At 52.0% G+C, this 15,875-nt stretch overlaps 1 protein-coding gene across 1 annotated transcript in view; it reads right to left on the bottom strand.

The window, feature by feature from the left end:
• Positions 1 to 14,083, bottom strand: part of Uroc1 (urocanate hydratase 1) — a 33,596-nt gene extending 19,513 nt beyond the window's left edge. Inside the window, exons 1-14 of the mRNA XM_004671677.2 lie at positions 13,958 to 14,083; positions 11,168 to 11,298; positions 10,042 to 10,135; positions 9,237 to 9,296; positions 8,856 to 8,984; positions 8,670 to 8,731; positions 6,264 to 6,330; positions 6,029 to 6,172; positions 4,728 to 4,816; positions 2,620 to 2,682; positions 2,178 to 2,357; positions 1,583 to 1,680; positions 895 to 967; positions 699 to 820 (exon numbers count right to left, since the gene is read on the bottom strand). Of these exons, the coding sequence (XP_004671734.2) occupies positions 699 to 820; positions 895 to 967; positions 1,583 to 1,680; positions 2,178 to 2,357; positions 2,620 to 2,682; positions 4,728 to 4,816; positions 6,029 to 6,172; positions 6,264 to 6,330; positions 8,670 to 8,731; positions 8,856 to 8,984; positions 9,237 to 9,296; positions 10,042 to 10,135; positions 11,168 to 11,298; positions 13,958 to 14,083 (1,438 nt within the window). The remainder of the gene's footprint in view (positions 1 to 698; positions 821 to 894; positions 968 to 1,582; positions 1,681 to 2,177; positions 2,358 to 2,619; positions 2,683 to 4,727; positions 4,817 to 6,028; positions 6,173 to 6,263; positions 6,331 to 8,669; positions 8,732 to 8,855; positions 8,985 to 9,236; positions 9,297 to 10,041; positions 10,136 to 11,167; positions 11,299 to 13,957) is intronic.
• Between the last annotated feature and the right edge of the window lie 1,792 nt (positions 14,084 to 15,875).

Raw genomic sequence — 15,875 nt, 5'->3', positions numbered from 1 at the left:
TTGGAGGTGTGGCCTTGAAGGGGATTATGGGATTTCAGTCCCTTCTCTCCCCCTTACTCCCTGGTTCATGGTATCATCACCTGAGAGCCAAATCAAAACTTCCTTTCTTTAAAAGAAAAATTGGTTTTCTCAAAAATTCTGCCACAGGACTGGGGAGATGGCTTAGTGGTTAAGGTGCTTGTCTGTGAAGCCTAAGGACCCATGTTCAACTCTCCGGATCCCACATAAGTCAGATGTACAAAAGCAAGGCAAGCACAAGGTCGCACATGTCCACTAGGTGGCATAAGTGTCTGGAGTTCAATTGCAGTGACTGAGGCCCTGGTGTGCCAATTCTCTCTGTCTGTCTGTCTCACTCTGTGTATCTCTAAAAATAAAAATAATTAAAATATGCCACAGTGGCAGAGAGCTGACTGACACCATGGCTTTCAGCCACTTGTGACCAGCAGTTGATACAGAACTGAGCACAGGGCTGGGGCAGTGTGAGAACTGGTGTGTGCGTGGACCTTCATGGACCCCGGACCCTAGCGACTTCCCTGAGTCACCTGGCTCAGGACAGCGTCCCTTTATACCCAGGTGACTCAGGGAAATCACTAGGGCCTGGGGTCCATGAAGTCTGCCACCAACCCCCAGGTACCCTATGGAGGCAGGAGATTTGGGAGACCACCTGCTTTTAAGCACCTGCCACCCAACCGTGTTACCTCCATCTTCAATGGCCTTCTCCAACACCGATGTGGCCAGCTGGTCTGTGACAGCCAGGTCCCGGGGATCCCCCGACGTGCACACCCAGCGGAAAGGCCCAAACCCCTGGGAGAATATGTCCCTGCAGGGACAGATGCTCTTCAGCCAGGGCTTCCCAGGCCGAAGGCACCCCACATTGGGCCAGCCGTCACTCACCCCATAATGTGCTGCACGTAGGAGGGGTAGCGGAATTCCGTCTTGTTGGCACCTTTCTTCTCCACGTCTGCTCCTGTGCACAGAATCACCCACCTACATGAGCACCCAAGACCACCGCACATGGTGGCTTAAACAGAGGGTTCCAGAAACGCCTGGGGAGAGAGCTGCCAGGTCTTTCTTTGGGTGAACTAAGTAAAAGTGTGGAGCGCATGCTGCCTTGGTGCAGGGCATTGATGTGTGCACCCACAAACTCAACATCTGTGTTAGGGGCACCATTTAGAGGCCAACCAGAGCCGGCAGTGGCCAGGGAGGCAGGCTGGGAAGGACGTCTCCCGCAAGGGACTCTGGGCTTGTTATTCTGTGAATGAATCTTGCTGGGAAGGAAGCTTGCTGGGCAAGGAAAGCTGCTCCATGTCACCCCAGGGCTGGATCCCCACACCTGTGCCTGCCTTGTCCAGGGCACTGACCGTTTCTAAAGCACATGGAGAAACTGAGGCTCACAGAAGCTGGCCATCTGGTGCATGAGCCTCTGGAAGTAAGGTTAGGGCAGAGGCACAGTGAAACCCCCTGGGCTCTCTCTGGATGACTATGTAGCTAAGCCATAGGTGTGAGTTGGGAGAGAGGGGCTAGGCCAGGGAAGGCCACACAGGTGCCAGGCATTGCCTGCCCAGCTTTCTCCTTCACCTACCTGCTCTCTGAGCCTCCAGGAGGAAAGCGTTGCCATAGTCCCAAAAAAAGAACTTCTCCTGGGCCAACCTGTTGATGGCTGAGACGTGCCTTCTCAGGCTGGAACAAGAAGGTGTTCAGCTCCCCAACTGTCACATTTTCCCCAGCGCCCCACTTCAGCCTCTCCGCCTAAACAGCCAGCCGGCCTTCTCCAGGTTCATTGTGTCCCACCATCCCCCACCCAGCACCATGTGCTCAGAATGCTCCTGATCCCCCCCATGTCTGTTTAAACCTCTGTACCCCTCAAGATCTAACCCATCCCTAAACCACCATTCCCCATCAGGCCCTGGGGGGAAACATGTAACAGGTGGGGTACCACGTGTGACCCAGCATTCACCCACATCCCTTTGTGAGGAAGTTGCCCTGGGGAATGGGCAAATACACTTCAGTTTGTCTCCTAACTCCCAAGAGGGATTTGTGTCCATAAACCCCCTCGGATAAAAGAAAACCAAAGGTCTGAGAGGTTAGGGTTTTGTGCAAGGTCGCACAGCTGTCCACCCAAGAACCAGGCCCGCACGTCCGCCTACTCTGTCCACACAGCCCTTGCCCGCCCCTACCTTTCCTGCACCAGGTGCTTGAAAGCAGCGGGGTTGGAGGCCATGAGACTCTGAGCTTCCACGAAGCTGAGCTGCACCGGGTAATAGCCGCCGTTGAATGGGTTGTGGCAAGAGGTCTGGTCTGACCCTAGATCCACCAAGAGCTCCCCCGTCGTGTCCAGTTCGTGGACCAGGCGCTCCCTAGAGAAGTGGGGGCATGGTCAGGGCTGACTCTGGCAGGCTGCAGGCGCGAGGCTGCCCATGTTCCCACCCACACAGCCCCTAGGCAGGAACTACGTCCCACTTGGAAAGGGTACAGGCAAGAAGTTCATGTGAACTTGGCCAAGGATGCTGAGCATCCCAGGAGGCACAGGCCTGAGGCTTGATGCTCGTGTCCTGGGATCACCTGGTCAGCTGGAGCAGAGCCTCCCTTGGGGTCTCCAAGTCACCAACTCCTACCTACCAAAGATCCACCACGTTGCCATGGTAACCGAGGCTGAGCACTTCCTTCCTTTCCCTTGCTTCTCTAGAAAGACAGAAGAGCAAAAGAGATACTCAACACCTGCCTGGGATATCCTGTCCCAGCCCCTCATGCTTACGGAGCTCAATACTGGCAGAGCCAGGAGGCCACCAAAGGGCTGTGCATGAAGGTGGGCCTGTAGACACAGGAGATATGTCCCCAAGACACTAGGAAGGGAAAGTGCAGGAATGGCCCAGGAGAGAGAACTGGTCTGCAGTGGTGATGGTCATTTCTGGGGGGACTGGGATCATTGGACTATAGATGGCTGGACTCTAATGAAGGTCTTCACAGAACTCACTGGTAAGGAAGGCTGAAGGCCAAAGACAAGGAAATCAAAGTATATTTTGGCAAGCAGAAGATGGGAGTAAGCCAAGCATAGTGACATACATCTGCCATCCAGCACTTGAAAGTTTGAGGAAAGAGAATCTCAAGTTCAAGTTCAGCCTGGGCAACACAGCAAGATTTCTCAAAACAAAAATAAAGAAGGTGCCGGCCATGGTGGCACATGCCTTTAGTTCCAGCATTCAGGAGACTGAGGTGAGAGGATCATCATGAATTCAAGATTAGCCTGGTACTACAGAGTGAATCCCAGGTCAGCCTGGGCTGCAGTGACTCCTGGCCTCAAAATTTAAGAAAAAGTTTTTTTTAAAAAAAGGGATAGAGAGACGTAGCAGTTAAGGCACTTGTCTGCGAAGCTTAAGGATGCAGGTTCAAATCCCCAGTGCCCACATAATCCAGATGCACAAGGTGGCTCATGCATCTGGAGTTCATTTGCAGTGGTTAGAGGCCCTGGTGTGCCCATTCTACCCCCCCCCCTCGTGCTCTCTCTCTCTCCATATATATATATATATCTGTCTCTCTTCTCCCCCCTCTCTCAAATAAGTAAATAAACAAAATATATTTTAAAATTTGTTTTTTTAATTTTTATTTATTTATTTATTAGAGAGAGAGAGACAGAAAGAGGCAGAGAGAGAGAATGGGCACGCCAGGGCCTCCAGCCACTGCAACCGAACTCCAGATGTGTGCGCCCCCTTGTGCATCTGGCTAACGTGGGTCCTGGGGAACAGAGCCTCGGACCAGGGTCCTGAGGCTTCACAGGCCAAGCACTTAACTGCTAAGCCATCTCTCCAGCCCAAATGTTTATTTTTATTTATTTATTTGAAAGTGACAGAAAGAGAAAGAGGTAGATAGATAGATGGGGGGAGGGGGAGAGAATGGGCGCACCAGTGCCTCCAGCCACTGCAAACTCCAGATGCATGCGCCCCCTTGTGCATCTGGCTAATGTGGGTCCTGGGGAATCGAGCCTTGAACTGGGGTCCTTAGGCTTCATAGGCAAGCACTTAACCACTAAGCTATCTCTCCAGCCCAAAAATATATTTTTTAAAGAAAAGAAAGAAGGGCTGTATTATGGCTAACTGGTATAGCACTTTGTCTAAGATACATGAGGCACTAGATTCAACCCTTAGAACTACGTGATAAGTAAGGAAATAACTGAATCGAATAGAAGATGGGAGCATATAAGAGGCCGAGTAGGCTACAGGAATACAAGAGAAGCAGTACGTGGTCAGGCAGAAGGGCCCTGTGGAGCTCCACGGGGTATGTCTGTGGGCTCTGGACACTGCCTCTCTCCCAGGGGGCTCAGGGAACAGACCACCATCTCCATGGCTGTCCTCTCAGCAGGCGAGCACTGGGGTGGGCTAGATCCCGAGACGACAGAGTGAGAAGCAGACACTCTTCCGCCGCTGGCTGACACTAGGAGAAAGATCCAAACCCCACCAGACCGAGCCCTGTCTGACGACGCAGGAAACAAGCCCACTGGCCTCCCACACAGCAACGGCAAAAGCCAGTGGGAAACGGAATCTCCAGAGATCCTTCCCTTGGCACCTCCCCAGTAAGGACCTCTGGGCAGCACTTGGTGTGTGGCCCACCTGTAGCCAGATGTCAGGCCCAGTCCAGGCAGCCCTACACCCTGGCCTTGGCACGTGCTCCCTTTCCTGTGCTTCCGACACTTGGGGTCACGAGGTCTGAGTCACACGTGGATCCAGGTGTACCTGAGTCTCTTAATGCAATGGTCCAAGTTGTCCGTCACTTCCATCAGCCAGCCTTGCTGGTGGCGTTTCACAAGGGCGGCTTTGTCAACCTGGGACCATGAGACAGAGGGCCACCTATTACACCTCACCCTCAGCATAGCTCTAGGGAAGTGTCACCCCCATGAACCCCACCCACTTTCATAATGCAGCCCCAGGGCGGACACTATGAGCTACTGCCCACGGTTTATTCCTCCTCCTCCCTGTCAACAGAGCTCCGGTTTCCGCTCAGGGTGACCCTGTACTCAGCCCCGGAAATGAACAACTTCCAAACTAACCACAGCATCTATGCCTTCTCTCCTTCCTTTGTAGATAAGAGCATCTGTCTGATCCAAGCTGCCCAAGGAGAGAAACGGCGTTTTTGAGACATGACTTTCCTGCTGAGAGTCAGTCATGGCCGACACTTCCCTTCTTTCCTCCCGCCTGAATGGGACGGCTGGGGAGGGTGTAGCAATCTTATATTCATGAGGATAGCCCAGGAGAACCAAGAGATATAGGCTCTGACATTACTGAGCTGCCAAATAGTGCCAGCACTGTTGGTTACATGAGAAGAAGCATTTTCTGTTACCTGCAGCCCAACGCAGTCATAACAAGCTAAGGTATGTTTACACAGACATGGTGTCAACTAAGGTCACACTGTGGTGTGTCCCGAAGGTTCATCTCAAATTCTTCCCTTCCTCTACCTCTTGCTTTCCTTTTGCTCCTTGGCATCTACTAAAGATGTGAGATCCACTAGAGTAAGATACCTGTGCACAACTCTATTGGGGAGCTCCTTGTCTGCCTCTGCTGGGGAGCCCTTTGCCTTCTCCACCTGACTTTGAGGTGCTCCTTTGGAAGGGGCATATATACCAAGTTATTCTCTTTCATCTGGGTTCCTTATCTGGTGGCAAGCAGGGTAGCAGGGCGTGTAAACAGACTTCCCCAGCTCCGTGGGGTGGCAGTCAGCAAGCATGGAGGTCGGTTTTGGGCATTTGGAAAACATGCATGTGCTGCAGTGGGGACCTGCCCAGCATGGGTGGTCAAGAAAGTCTTGAGGAAAGGCTAGAGATTGTATTTGGGCATGACCAAGCATGGTAGGAAAGAAGAAAGGAAGAAGGAAAGAAAGATAGAAGAGGAAAGAAGGCAGGGAAGGAAAAATAGAAGGAAGGAAGGAAGGGAAAGAAGGAAAAGAAGGAAGGATAGAGGAAGGAAGAAGAAAGACGGAGGCAGGAAGGAGGAAGAAAGTCAAGGGTGATGGATGGGCAGACAGAAACTTCTCAGCTCACCTCTGCTATCACCCCGATGCACCCCACAATGACCGCAGCCTTGGCTTGAGCTCCACTCATCCCACCAAGCCCAGAGGTGACAAAGACCTTCCCAGCCAAGTTCTCGACGCCCAGGTATCGACGACCAGCATTCAGCACGGTGAGCTGCAGGCAGGGAGACAAGGTGGTCACCGTCCATTCCTGGCACGTCCACCCTTGGGGACCCCTCTCTCAGCCAGGTGCAGCCCATTCTCACCACAGTGCCATGGACGATTCCCTGCGGACCGATGTAGCAGTAGCTGCCTGCTGTCATCTGGCCATACCTGGACACAGAGGACGAGAACAACAGCTGGACACCAGACACACTTTCCCACCCTCTTGGGAGGTTCAGAAAGAATGCTTCTTTGTTATGCCAGTGGATGGAACGGGAGATCATTCTGTTACCCGTAATAAGGCAGGCTCAGAAAGACAAATATTGCACGATTTCTCTCATGTGTGGAATATAGATTTGAATGTGTGTGTGTCATGAAAGTAGAAAGGGGTCTAAAGGGAGGCAGAAGCAGCACAAAAGAGGGTGATGGACATACATGTCATGAAAACAGAAACGAGACTATTTGGGGGGAGTTATGGAATCAGCAAGAAGGAAAGATAGGGAACAGTTGGGTGTGTATGAATAAGAACTAAGTCTAATGACATACATATATGAAAACATCACAATAAAGCCCATTTATCTATATGCTAACCAAAACAATTTAAAGGTTAAAGTCAAATAAAATAAAAAGGTAAGAACCTAATAGGTTATAGCCCAATTCTGGACCACTTCTGCCTACCTAACTGTTTGTTTGTTTGTTTGTTTGTTTTGTTTTGTTTTGTTTTTGCAAGGTAGGGTCTCACTTTAGCCCAGGCTGACCTGGAATTCACTATGGAGTCTCAGGGTGGCCTCAAACTCATGGCAATCCTCCTACCTCTGCCTCCCGAGTGCTGGGATTAAAGGCGTGTGCCACCACGTCCAGCTTTAACCATTTTATAAACAGATTTTGCACTCCTAAAAAATGGTCACATAATTGATAAGAAAAAAATCATGCTGGGAACGGTTGGGCCAGGCGGCACACCACGTTATATTCTAGAGCCCACATGAAGACAGACATAGGCTGTTCTCAGCAGGTGTATCGGCAGAGGCCCAAGTCGGAGGCCGAAATGCTCGTGCACAAAAGCGATGAATGCAGGACATGTGAGCTCCATGGGACGCGGAGAGCATCTTTGTGCAGGATCCAGTCACGTGACGCCACGTAGGCCTCATGGAGAGGCGCTTTCCTACGGGAGTGGGAACCCTGGCCAGGAGGCTGGGCACTGTGAGGCTGTGGCGGCGGCGCACAGGCCTGTCAGCAGCCGCCCACTGCACACATCAGACCCGTGCAGTGCCGCGTGGTCCACCTCCATGGACAGCATGCAGTGTGTTGCTGTGCCCGAGAGGTCTCTGCTGTGTCGTCACTTAAATACCGCCTCCTCCTTCTTCAGGTGTTATTTCTGCAGCTTGTCCCCCTGTAACCGCCTGGGGTCCTTTCCACATCAGGACAACACACACAGACTCTCCTCATTCCTGGTCCTGGCTTCACAGCAGACAGCATCCAAAGCCTCAATATTCTCCACCCCTCCTGGAAACTGGGACGACTCTGGCTTTGCCACATGAACAGCTGCCGTGGTGTGAGCCTTCTCACCTCTCTCCACTTGTGGGCTGTGTCCTGGGGTAGAACCCATGGGGGGAGGTCTGGCTAGAGGTATTTCAATATTAATAGATAGCATCAAGTCCCCAGTGATGGTTACCAGCAATGCATGAATGTGGCCATTCCCATTGCTTGCTAATTAGCAAACCTATTTTTTAAATTTATTTTTATTTGTATTTATTTGAGAGAGAGAGAGAGACACACACACACAGAAAGAGAGAGAGAGAGACAAAGACAGAGACAGAGAATGGGCACACCAGGGCTGCCAGCTGTTGCAAATGAACTCCAGATGCACGTGCCACTTTGTGCCATCTAGCTTACGTGGGTCCTGGGGAACCGAACCTTTGGCTTTGGAGGCAAGTGTCTTAACCACTAAGCCATCTCTCCAGCCCACAAACACCAATTTTTGACATGATAGGAGCAGTGGCATTTGCTTCTGGCTCAATTTTGCTCCTTCCTGAGAACTAGGGAACTCTCAGGGGCTCCATGCCACTTGTTTTTCTCTGTGGAAAGTGTCAAGTTCATATCTCTCCTTCTAGGTTCCTGCCTCTAAGAGGCCTCCTCCTGCTCCTTCTCACTCCTGGTTGGAAGGTGCACTCTCACAGACTGTGGATGGACAGAGGGACAGATGGCAGAAGTGCTAAAGGGAATATAAGCATATTCATCACAGAATTTTAATGGAATTCTCTGAATATTTTTCAAGTTTCTACATGCCTGAAATTGCTTATAATAGAAACATTTCAAAAAGACAGAACCCAAAATTGTATAATCTTTGGCTATCTTGTGTTTTCTAATGTAAGCATTTACGTAAGACAAATGAAGCTACCACCACTGTGTGTGGTAATGTTTTCTAAAATCGTGTTTAACATCTCCACACTGTCCACAGTGAGGCAAGTCTAAGGTAGACACCATGGTGACGAGCTGACATAGCAACTTACATGGTGACCCCCAAGGCGAACATCTTCTCATATTCTGTCCTGGAGGAATAGTTCGGAATGACCTAGAAAAGAAGGAGGGAACAGGCATGGGGATGAGGCAATGGTGCCAGAGGCTCCTGTCTCTCCTCGTCTTTCACAGCACCCCATCTCCTGAGCCCAGCCCTGTGCTCACTGCCTCATACCCACCATCCCATTGGTGATGATTAGCCGTGGGGCTCCAGGGCTGCTGGGGAAGAGGCCTAATGGATGTCCACTGTACATGACCAAAGTTTGTTCCTCAGTCATCTTCGACAAGTAGGACATGGTCAGCCAAAACTGTTGGGAGAGCATGCATGCAGAGCTCTGTGAGAATGGGTGCCCCACATAGACCCCTCAAGCCAAACCCAGGCCCTGTGGTCCTTCCTAGTGGACCTGTCCCCTTTACACTCCAGGGATTCCTGGTGTCTCCCATAATGCCACTCCTGGCCCTCCTTATAAGTGAATCATCCCAGGTAACCGCCTGTGTGGGCCTCCAGGCACCGGAGAAGCAAAGCCAGGGGTTGCCGACCTTCTTTCTGGCCACTGTACCTGAGCCCAGTTGCTGAACACCTGTCCATTACCTCCATAGGTCACCAGCTCCTGTGGAAACTGGAGAAGACATAGTGCTGTCTGAAATGGGGCTATGGACAAGAGAAGAAGGGCTCTACCCTCACCTATGATCAAGGGGCAAGGACATGGGGGCAAGGGAGAAAGCCCATCTGGAGCATGTGAATGATCTATGCCACCCAATATGGTGCCATGGGCCACATGGGCTATTGAGCATGGCTGTATATGGAAAATGCATCTCAGTGTCAAGACTCAGTAGGAAAGGAGGAATATAAAATATCTCACTACATGTTAAAATAAAAATGTTAGGATAAAACTATATATATATATATATATATATATATATATATTTATTTATTTATTTTTGTTTTGGGTTTTGGTTTTGGTTTTTCCAAGGTAGGGCCTCATGTAGCTCAGGCTATGGAATTCACTATGTAGTCTCAGGGTGGCCTCAAACCCATGGCAATCCTTCTACCTCTGCCTCCCAAGTGCTGGAATTAAAGGCATGTGCCACCATGCCCAGCATAAAATATATTATTAATCTGCTTCTTTCTATTTTTCATGTGGTTGTTAGCAAATTTAAGATTGCAGGTGTGTATGCATTGGATCGGTGTTGGTGTCCCAGTCAGCGAAGCCACTGGAGAGAACCTGGGAGAAGAATACAGGGACACCTTGTACTGCATTTGTTAACTATACGGGCCTCATGTCTCGTTTCAGCTGGCCAGTGTGGGGACTTAGTCTCCCACTCTCCCGGGTGTTACCTGGACCTCAGTCTCCCGGTTGTTACCTGGGCCACAGCAGGGTCCAGGTTATTCATGATCATGTGCATGATGGCTGCAGCTGCCCGTGTCCGGCAGGGGTACTGCTCAATTGGGTAGGCCCTGCAAGGGGAAGTCCAGCAGCAGGGCGATAAGGGCTGAGTCAAGCCTTCCTTCCTGTTAGGGTGCAGCATCCTCTCTGGCCAAGCCCAGCATCTAGCTCAGCAGGTGTGGCACATGCTTAGGAGAGGGAAGCAGGGTCTGTGGAGCCACCAAGAGCTCAGGGGCTTGAGCTCCCACTTGTCTAGGACAGGACACCCAGAACAGGGAGCTCAGGCCCAGCACTCCCCCAGCCACCTTCCCTTCCTCTTGGCACCTGGGAAAGAGCTGACTGCAAAGAGAGCTGATGTCTGCTTTCTAGAACCTTCCATCTTTGGGCAGTTTATTAACTTGTTCTTTCATTCATTCATTCATTCATTCATTCATCAAACACTGCTGGGCACCAATTCTATGGCAGGCACCAGGTCAGGTGTACAGGGGAATGAGGGAAGTGTCTCCTGACTCATGGGGAAAAAAGACTCTCTGGGATATTCAGGATAACACTGGTTTTCAGTGACGGAGATGGTGGCATCACCTAGGAGCTGTCACAAATGCAGATTTTCAACCTTGTCTACAGCTGCTGGGCCAGAAGCCCAGCACTCTGCATTCTCACAAAACTTCCCATGATGCCCTGTGCAACACTGTGAGAACCTCACTGGAGATGTTATTGATTCCCAGTCACCGATGGTTCCCACCCAGTTCTCCCCAACCTCTGGCAGATCAACAAGACATGGTGTCCCAAAAGAACTTTGTGCACATTTTAGTTCCCGAGTCACAGAGGACTGACTGTCTAGGGCAGAGAACTGTCTAATAATAAGAACACGATGTGCTGGCCAGACCTAAAGGGTGTGTAGGCCAGCTCTAGATTCCCACAGAGGACAGCCCAGCACCCCCTCTCTCTGCACAAGGAGGTCAACCCACTGTCCCATGTCCCACATCCTACTTCCCACTTTCATGTGTCCCCCCCCGCAACTCAAGACAGAATGAATTCCTCCCTGGGGCTCCTGACTTGGGCACAGCACAGCCCCTTTTGAAGATGCGCCCACCACTGCTAACCTCATTTCCATGCTGGGGCAGAACCGGTACATGTAGATGTGCCCAAAAAGTCGCAGCTCCTGGGCGAACTCTGGGGCCAGTGTCTCCTGGACGTCAGGAGGGAAGTAGCGTAGGGCATTCCTCAGTGCCAGCTAGGAAGAGAGATGCGAGAGGCAGCCAGGCTGCGGGCCCTAGGCCACCCTGAGGCCTGTGTCCTGGGCCTTCTCCCTGACATCCGTATTGCCTCTACTCTACCTAGAAACAGTAACTCTGCTTTGTCTGAGAACACTTGCTTTGTCCTCCTCAGAAAGCCTTCCCTGATTACAGACCTCACCCCTTCTTCTTGCTGTTTCCTACCCCCAGAAGGCAGTCTGCTTTGTTTCAGCAAGGGCCAAGAATGTGCTGGTGTCCTTGGAGTGATGGGCACTGTGAGGAAGGGCTCAGCTCTGGCATCTGATGCCCAGCTCAGCCCCTATGGGTAAGGCAAGGTGTGGGGGAAAAGGTCACAAGAGAAATCACACCCAGAGGACAGTGATGCATAGGATACTGAGGACATTGCTAAAAATTTAGTGTCTATTTTACTTTTATTTGTTGGAGAGAGAGAGAGAGAGAGAATGGACATGCACCAGGGCCTCCAGCCACTGCAAATGAACCCAGATGTATGCACCACCTGGTGCATCTGGCTTATGTGTTTTCTGGGGAATTGAACCTGGGTCCTTTGGCTTTGCAGGCAAGCACCTTAACCGCTAAGCCATCTCTCCAGCTCCTGAGGACATTTCTAATGGAGGAACTGCTCATGTCTGAGTGTGCTGACTGACATGTAATAGAACACACGCCTTACTTAAACAGAGAGCCACTAAAGAAGACTGAGGCAAAACCCTTTGTCCATCCAGATAATGAAAGGATAAGCACTCATACAGAAGTGATGAGCCAGTCACCCCAATGCACTTATCTGGAACATCTGGAAATCCCTAAGGTACATAGAATGTTTTCACTGGCCTTTTGAAGGGCATGAAGAGAGGACATGTGTATCTTATAGGTGAATGGACTGTTCTGGAAGAATATATCGATAAACTAGGTAGGTTAGCTATGAAGTCCATACTTTTAAATTTTTTATTTATTTATATATTTGAGAGAGAGCTTCAGAGCTACCAGCTTGGGAATGGCTGGCAGGCACCTTCCTCATTGGGCCCGTTTCCTTGGGTCAGTCAAATGGGCCTCCAGCCACTGCAAACGAACTCCAGATATATGCACCCCTTGTGCATTTGGCTTACTTGGGTCCTGGAGAATCGAACCGGGATCCTTTGGCTTTGCAAGCGAACACCTTAACCACTAAGCCATCTCTCCAGCCCCTGAAGTCCATAATTTTTATTTCACTTTTTTATATTGTAAAATTACCTTAAGGGGATTAGCTGTTAAGGTGCTTGCCTGTGAAGCCTAAGGACCCAGGTTCAATTCCCCAGTACCCATGCAAGCCAAATGCACATGGTGGCACATGTGTCTGGAGTTCTGCCGTGGCTAGAGACCCTGGCGTGCCCCTTCTTTTTCTTTTCGCTGCCATTGGCGGTTCTGCAGCCCAGCAGCCTTGGAAGGCACGCTCTATCCGCTCCTGCCCTTACACTGCAGCACAGGAGTGCATACTGAGTCAGTAAAGATGCCTGCAGGTGGCAGGGTCTTCCTGGCCCTTGTGGTGCTCAGCATGGAATGGAGGTGAAGATGGGGGAAGAGGTATTGGCCCAGCAACCCATTAACTTGCAGGAATGTTACTTCAGCAGGGACAGGAGCCCAGCCCCCTCCCCACTCCATCCTGCCCCCAGTTCTTGCAACACCAGCCCCACCTTGCCTGGAAATGCTTCATCTCTTAGGACAACCTTTGCCACCATCCCCAGCGACCTCCAAGCAGGACTCCCGGGGGGGGGCTTGGGGAAGCTTAGGCGCAGTATTTCTGAGGCCAGTGGTGTCTATGGGAAGTGATCATACTTCTGTGTATCTTTCAGAAAAGCTGGCCCACCGGGGGTCAGTGACTTGCCTTAGTCAGGCAGCTTCGTTACTAGCAGCTTGGGAATGGCTGGCAAGCACCTTCCTCATTGGGCCCATTTCCTTGGGTTAGTCAAATGGGGTCACCAGATGAGGGGCTATCTAGTCTGTCCTGCCTGCTCTCCCCAGCATGGCCATGGGCCATGTCCTCCACAGGGAAAGGGAACACACAGCTGCGGTCCCAGGTCCCAGGGAGGTTTGAGGGCAGGACAAAGGAGAAGAGTCACCCTGCAGTGTTTGGGGCAGGTCAGCTTCACAGCCAAGCAGAGGCCACTTCACACCCCGCCTCTTACTCCTCCCCTAGAAGTGACCACAGAGACACCACCACTGCTGGGTGACCTTGAGCCCATGTCCTCATCTGTAACTGGGGACAATAATTCCAAGCCCAAGGCAACACCCCTCACCTTGGTTCCCAAATCTCTTGGCATTCCCAGGTGATGGAAGGATCCTGGGTTCTGGTGAGGTGACTTGGGGAGTATGCTGTGTGCTAGTGAGGTGACATGGCATCTAGACACCCTCAGAAGAAATCATCTGTCTGCCAGGGGAACTTCTGCTCCACTCCTGACCCCCAGGGAGAGGAGGAAGCTGACAATGAAGGTGACCAGCCTCACCTGAGGAATAACACCAGGTGACAGGGTCTGGCACACACACAACCCCACCTTCCTTGGAGCCACCATTGGAGGCAGGGCGGGTGGCTGTGGTGTGAGGAGGAAGAATGAAGCAAGCACCAAGCAGGTCCCTGGAGCCCTTGGAGGCCCGGGTGGGAGTGGTTACCTTCTCTTCCGCAGGGCTGAGGCCCGGGGTCCTCACTGGGGCATGGGGCACTCCAGCCCGGCGGCCCCGGTTTTCTGGGAGGGGTCGCAGGGGCAGGCCGGAGCACAGTGCCTGGAGGCTGGACATGTCTGCAGAGACTGAGGTGAGGCCGGTGTGAGTCAACCCGACAGTCAGGGGCCAGGAGAATAGAGATCCGCGGCCTCAAGGCCACCTCCTCCAGCACCTCTCATTGGGCCCAGAACAGGTCACGGGGGGGGGGGGGGGGGGCAGGTCTTTTGGGTCACTGGCTGATAGGCAGACAGCCTGAATGCTGCCTGGGGGAAGGGAGTTTGCTTCCAGGGCAGACTCGGGTTGGAAGGATGAGGGGTGGGGAGCTGGTGGGCTCTGAGGTTGGCACTCTTACAGCGATGTCACACAGATGTCACACAGCAAGAAAGCCCTCCTCTGTCCTGGCTGCAAGCTACAAGCTGAGAACAGGTTTCACTCCCACAGCCAGGAAGGGACAACCAGAGCCACAGTGGTCTTGGGCTGTGACTACTCCTGGCTAGTCCTGTGGTCTTTGCCTCATCCTATCTATGAAGGTGGATGAGGACAACTGTCCCTGCTGCAGGGACAGAAAGAAGACAAGACCCTAAGCTCAGAGCAGAGCAGGAGGGTAAGCCACCAGAGCCCCACACAGGTAAGCTTCTGAGCACAGCACGCCAGGTGGTTCACCCCACATCAGCCCTCAGGGGTGTGCGTCCCATTTCACAGAGGAGGAAACTGAGGTCAGAGAGGTCAGTGAGGGGGCTGCCGACATTGCATAGCTCATCATGGGTGAAGTTTGAGCCAGAACACCTGGACCACTGCCTGCCAGCCAGAGCTGCCACGTGGGTGGCTCCAGCTACCACAGTGAGTGAGCTGTGCTACCTTGTGCATCTGGCTTACGTGGGTCCTGGGGAATCAAACGTGGGTCCTTAGGCTTCTCAGGCAAGCGCCTTAACCGCTAAGCTGTCTCTCCAGCCCGGATTATTATTATTATTATTATTATTATTATTATTATTATTATTATTGCCATAACACAGAGGTGAACCCTAGGTGACTCCGCCATCATTTTCACCCAGGCCAGAGGGGGCGCACTTCCCCCACAGGGTAAGCATGAACAACTTGTGCCAAGATTATTACAGACAGTCCTTCAATTGCATGACACCGTACCGCACCCCCTTTTTGGCTATCTGAGCAGGCTGTCCCGCATCTTTACTGACTCAGTATGCGCTCCTGTGCTGCAGTGTAAGGGCAGGAGCGGATAGAGAGTGCCTTCCAAGGCTGCTGGGCTGCAGAACCGCCAATGGCAGCGAAAAGAAAAAGAAGGGGCTGGGGAGATGGCTTAGCGGTTAAGCGCTTGCCTGTGAAGCCTAAGGACCCTGGTTCGAGGCTCGTTTGCCCAAGACCCACGTTAACCAGATGCACAAGGGGGCCTAGGCGTCTGGAGTTCCTTTGCAGTGGCTGGAGGCCCTGGCGCGCCCATTCTATTTCTATCTGCCTCTTTGTCTGTGTGTTGCTGTCAAATAAATAGATAAAAAATAAAAACAAAAAATATTTTTTAAAAAGAAGTAGGGTGAAGGCAAGAAAGAGGGCTGGAGAGATAGAAGTCTGTGAGAGCCACAGATGGGAAACTGAGGTTCCAGGGAACTGCCGTGCTGTCGGGGGCAGAGGGGCCCAGGGTGCTGGAGCACGGTGTGGGCGGACACCACCTTACAGTAGCTGCCCCCCACCCCCAGCCAGGTCAGCTCCTAGGCCTGGGGCACCGAAGGCTTGCACTGCCCGTTCTGGAGAGCTGCTCCTCACCATTTGTATTCAGCTTGCTGGTTGGTAACAGGCTGGGATCCAGAGCTGTGCCTCCTTGCCCACAGCCGGGCCCTGGCGCGCACCCTTCCCC

The sequence above is a fragment of the Jaculus jaculus genome, chromosome 6 (genome assembly GCF_020740685.1).
Source record: "Jaculus jaculus isolate mJacJac1 chromosome 6, mJacJac1.mat.Y.cur, whole genome shotgun sequence".
In the NCBI taxonomy this organism is placed as follows: Eukaryota; Metazoa; Chordata; class Mammalia; order Rodentia; family Dipodidae; genus Jaculus; species Jaculus jaculus.
Note: the sequence above shows the minus strand (reverse complement) of the source record. Positions and strands in the feature narration are given on the sequence as shown.